This window comes from Coffea arabica, chromosome 11e (assembly GCF_036785885.1).
Source record: "Coffea arabica cultivar ET-39 chromosome 11e, Coffea Arabica ET-39 HiFi, whole genome shotgun sequence".
Lineage (NCBI taxonomy): Eukaryota > Viridiplantae > Streptophyta > Magnoliopsida > Gentianales > Rubiaceae > Coffea > Coffea arabica.
This window is the reverse complement of record NC_092331.1, coordinates 58,384,985-58,390,186: the sequence shown is the minus strand read 5'-3', so window position 1 is coordinate 58,390,186 and position 5,202 is coordinate 58,384,985. Positions and strand designations below refer to the sequence as shown.

Below are 5,202 nucleotides of genomic sequence, written 5' to 3'. Positions count from 1 at the left end.
TTCTTCTTCTCTTTGGGTGATACACTATCACTTCTTCAATTAAGAGTCAGAAAGAGCGAAAGAGAATGAGCAAAAAAAGGGTACGCAAATTTCATCATTGTATTTGTTTCAGTTGTTTGCCGTTTTTCTTTGAATTAACTTTATATGCACGTATAGAATAGTGATTTTTTTTACACTAGAACTTTTGAATGCATGTCACATATGCATTATTTGAGTTTCAAATTTAATTTTATGGCATGTGGTATGGTCTAAACCTGCTAGTATAAAAAAAATAAGGCTCCACCATTCACTCCGCCGCTAATATTTCCAAATTCAATCGTCTTGTGTACCTCAACCCTCTCTGACGCCTTTAGGAGTTTTTCTTTTTTTTTTCATTCTTTCATTCTTATTTCTTAATGGATTGGCTCCAGGTATTCCTTTTTCTCCGGACACTGACTTTGTTGCTGTGCGGCCCAATTAGAGTGCGCATTTTCATTACACATGTTGACAAGTAGGAACGCATGTACCAACTTCCAAGCCCATTAGACAGAGCATAGTTTTCATCTTCTCACGGAGGTGTGACTTTCAAACACCGTTGGAATACTCTTATTTGGGGGCTAAAATTTCATCAATCTCTACAATCAATTTGTTGAATCACTTATTGGCTTTGGCCTTAATTTAGAGAAATGAAGTTGGATTCTGTTTGACAACCTTATTGAATACTTAAATTTAATAAATTTAGATTTTAACATGTTCAGACGTATTTGATAATAAAAAATTGAACACCTGAATTAGATGAATGACACTAATTTTTCTAAGTAAAATTTGCTTCCAAAACTAAATGATAAGTTATTAACTTATCACTTAAAATAATATCCAATCAAATATATTAAATTTAATATTTAAAAATTCAATAACTTTATAAATTTACGTTCAAATTTCAATTTTCAAATTTCAATTTTATCGAGGGCACCTTGAAATACATTCTAGATTTGTGAATCACACGTGCCTTCTTCAGCCCAACCAATGTAAGGATTTGATTAAGATTTTTTGCAGAATACTCAGGTGACTAAATCGGCCAAACTTATAGAGCATTTTATTTTGTCACGAGGAGCTTGCTATTTTTCCAAAGCAGGCTAATTTTATTGTAACAGTTCAATAGTACAAGAAGAAGAAAAGAGCTTATTTTCAGGAAAATTGGGATGAAAGGACCGCTTCAGATTTCTTTGTATTTTATCTCATTTTTCCTCCGTTTACATGTATACCATTCATTTTTTTTCTTTTGACTCTCACGCACAAACGTACAAGCAGCAGCAGATGACTAGCTAGAATCCCACGGTAGCCTATCATGAACTGCAAATAATCCTCACTTGATAGTGTGTGTAACACCTCAAAGATTATCCTACCATGATGGTTCACCACAGAATGAGTCCAATTTTAACCATAATGTATGATGATGTACTGCCATCTTAAAATCTCAAATGTGGGAATGTAAGCCCTAAAACATACAGCAGACATTGTAAAATTTCGCATTGCTCCGAACTTGGCGAAGCATCAACCATGAAGCAGCATCACAGGACAGAAGTACGTCTTTCCTCTATCCGTACAAGAAGTTTCCTGGTCATCTCTTGAGATCCATGCATAATAAATAGGAAAAAGTATGCATCAGGGCTCGGAGTCAGAATCTGAAGCTGACTCTGTATCTGAATGTGATTGGAAAGGTCTCAATCTGTTTGTATTGGCTTCTAAAGGTGGAAGTCCATCATCATCACTTGAATTGTCATTCTCCTCCATATTTGAAGTGTGCGACTGCAAATCCTGCTTCGAATTTCCTAAAGTTGCTGCTTTAAATACTTCTGGCCTGCACAGTTACAAGCAATAATCACCAAGCATAATAATTACATAAGCACCAAGATCCTTCTTATTGAGCGTGCATGTGAGCAGGCGCGTGAATGTTGTACCCAGAAAGTCAGTTTAGCCCTCGGGTTCCGAGCAGGAGGGGTGGCCTTAAAGATGTAATCAAACATATAACAGCAGCCCTTCCAGGATTACATACTAAGAAAGTTGGAGCTAGAACACCATGATGCATCTATTCACACTACTAAGCTCCTAATCAGGAGCAATTTTATCCAGCCATAGAAACTACAACTAAATTGATAATAACTAGAATAAACTACCTTAAAAAACCCCCAAAGAAAAGGAATGTGAAACAATCGCATCAAAGATATTGATCTCTATAATAAAAAATAAAAAGATATTGATCTCTAACTTTGTCACTTTTGCTACACCTTCTGGAAGTTTGGTATAAATGTCCACGAGGCAGATATTCATAGGAACAGAAGTCCCTTGCTATTAAGTAATATCTCCGGCCACTATCGAAAAAACAAATCATTAGGTTCTCAGACTATGTTACAAATTTATCTTGCAAAGGCATGGCGCAAAACATTAAATAACAAGAGAAAACAAAACAAACATAAACTCAAACTACGCACCATTCAGGAGATTTTTGGAGCACTTGTACTTGTTCATAAAAGAGAACCCGTATAACAACGCAACCTACTTTCCGACCAAATTCAGCTGCTTCCTCCCTTCCAGTCTCGTCAACCACCACAAAGTTCCCTATACATCAATTTTTCACGCACAAGAAAATAAGAACTTGATCAAAGTCTCAACTTTAATCATGCTAGAAATCCCCACTTCAAGAAAAATTTAAAAGAACAAACCTCGTTTTATCCACATGCTCTTTTGAAATTTTGCTGGAAATATAGCTAACGATCTCTCCCCTTTTGCATCCATTACCTTTTGATACATTCAAAACTGAATTAACAACCACTAAATATCTATTAATCTGCAAAAAACCACTAACCTATAGTTACATCACTCATAGAAGCTTCATTGTCAAGCCTTACTACATGAAAAACTTCGGCTATGCCCATCTATAGATGTATGGTTCGTATGGTTCGGTATAGTTGGGACAACGCCTTCTAATCAGAACAAATTTCAGAGTACAGCAGTATGCGATGCTGCTTCTGTTATGCATGACGCAACTAAAACAAATTATCCAACTTGATAATTAAATGTGGCCCTGAATGTAAAGGACATATTACCTCAATAAGATTGGAGCCCCGCAGGTCCACAACTTGCATGATGCTTTGCCCTTGTTGAAGCGTTAAGGTCTCTTCCTCAACAGCCCTCTTCAAATTTTTCCGTCCACCTCCCATGCCCTTTCTTCACTCTATTACTTTCTCTTCACTTTCTCAAGCTGAAACCAACAGGACCAAAACCACATGCAAGCAGAAGCAATTCCTCAAATGCCAGTCTTTCAGCAAGCCTTCATCAATTCCACAGTTCTGGAGAGGCAAGACTCGTATTTAAAGCAGGAAAGAAATATCTCCATAAAGTTCTACTAGTCATGCACATTTGATAGGGCAGGAGGCACCCCTTTTGGAGAGTGACACATGAAGGCAGAATTTTTTAGCACACCTCTGAGAAGTGATTAACTATCATTTGAAAGTATGTAGACTAGCCTATGACAAATGGTAGATTGTGACAGGAAGGTTTCGAGGCATGGTCACTCTTTTATGAGTTTGTCCCTAAGATGTGAAGGTCTGAATTGTTTACTGTTGGATCATGCCCTCTGAAAGATAACACTGTTGAAGGGTCATGAGGTTCAGTCAGATAAATAATTCAAGATGATGGAAATTTGTTTATATATATAGATGCATATTGACTTTAACTTCAGATCAAAGCTAGTTATGTAAAAAACCTATTATGAGTTCACAATAAAACCAAAACTAAAACCAACAGTATATATATGGTTCATAAAATCATTAGGTCATGGTAATAGTACATTAATCATGCATAAAAGGACAGAACATGGATACAATAGCACATATCATTCAAGTCAGCATTGTAATGGAGGTTTACAGCATTGTTGTAAATTAGTTTTACATAATTAGCATTTGATGCAAGGCTGGCGCTCACATTCTCAAGGATCCTTCAACGTGTTTCCTGTATCAACTATAAGTTATATCTCTATAATTTATCCATTAAATCATAAGAGAATTTATATAAAAAAAAAAAGAAAAAGATGCGTTGTGTTCTTGGACCATATTGTCAGCTAAAATCTTACAATAACTTAGTAACTGCTCCCCTATGTCAATTCTCTTTATCAAAGACATGATAGTATGCCTCCATTTTTTATCACCTCTACTTCACACAACACCTTTGGCAGTCAAAATTCAGAAAGAATTTACGTGCTCAAAAGATCGTAGAACAACCCACAAGTCTACTACTACATTATTCATATTTAACTAATCAAATACATAATCTTTACTCCAAAAAAAACTAGTAAAGTAAAATGTTAGAGAAAATATGCAGTACAATTTTTCTAGTTTCATGGCACATGGGAATTTTCTGTTCCTGTTATCTCCCAAAACAGGGGATGGGTAAACAAGAAAGAAAGTACTTCAAAATATTCACACACAATTCTAAAATTAAAACACTTCGCGTTCAAAGCACAGAGCATTAAACTTGATTTTAACCTTCTCTTCCAAAAAAGAAAGAAATTTTCAGATATGTATTCAAATGACATTCTATCAAGCATTTGGTGGGCTATAGCATAAAAGCTGAAAAGATTCTCAGCCAAGAGGACGAATGAAATACTACAACCACTAATGAGGTAAATAAAATATGACGGATGAGAATAGTAGATTCTATACCAAGGGTTGCAGCGGCCCTCGGGGAAATCAGTCTAACACCGGCAGCAGCGCGCAAGGTGGTGGTCTTGGTTGAAAAAAGAAGGGCAAAAAATCGGGACTAGGATGGCAACGGGGCGGGTTGGGGCGGGGGACCCCTCCCCCGTCTCCCGACCCGCTGCCTACAAACTCCCCCTGCCCCCGCTCCCCTCGCCCCCGCCCCGCCCCAGTTCCACCCCGCTTCCCTCGCGGGTGTCTTTGCGGGTTAATAAAAATTTGTTATATAATTTTATTATGATTAAATTTTAGCAAATAATCAAGTACTAAAATATTAACACATCATCAAATTATTATTCATTGTAATTTTACAATTGAAACTTATAAAAATAATCAAATAAAAATTATTTGAATACAATCCAACATGATGAAATAAATATAATTAAAATAGTCAAGTTTTCACTTTTGGTACAAATATAATCACTAATTCATTATTGTGTTTGTGCTTTTTTTAAGAAAAAAATGTTAT

The 5,202-nt window shown here is 36.1% G+C and overlaps 1 protein-coding gene across 2 annotated transcripts; it reads right to left on the bottom strand.

Annotated features, from left to right (window-relative positions):
* Positions 1-1,328: 1,328 nt before the first annotated feature.
* On the bottom strand, positions 1,329-4,827 carry LOC113717727 (uncharacterized). 2 transcript variants are annotated; one of them, XM_072072954.1, is made up of 6 exons: positions 4,701-4,827; positions 3,087-3,329; positions 2,703-2,778; positions 2,472-2,598; positions 2,268-2,351; positions 1,329-1,840 (listed from the first exon to the last, which is right to left on the bottom strand). In XM_072072954.1, exons 2-6 carry the CDS (start codon positions 3,198-3,200, stop codon positions 1,645-1,647), a joined length of 597 nt encoding a protein of 198 aa, XP_071929055.1. In that variant the 5' UTR covers positions 3,201-3,329; positions 4,701-4,827; the 3' UTR covers positions 1,329-1,644. The 2 variants fall into 2 exon arrangements, with proteins under 2 accessions (XP_071929055.1, XP_027098325.1); XM_027242524.2 differs by lacking the exon at positions 2,268-2,351.
* Between the last annotated feature and the right edge of the window lie 375 nt (positions 4,828-5,202).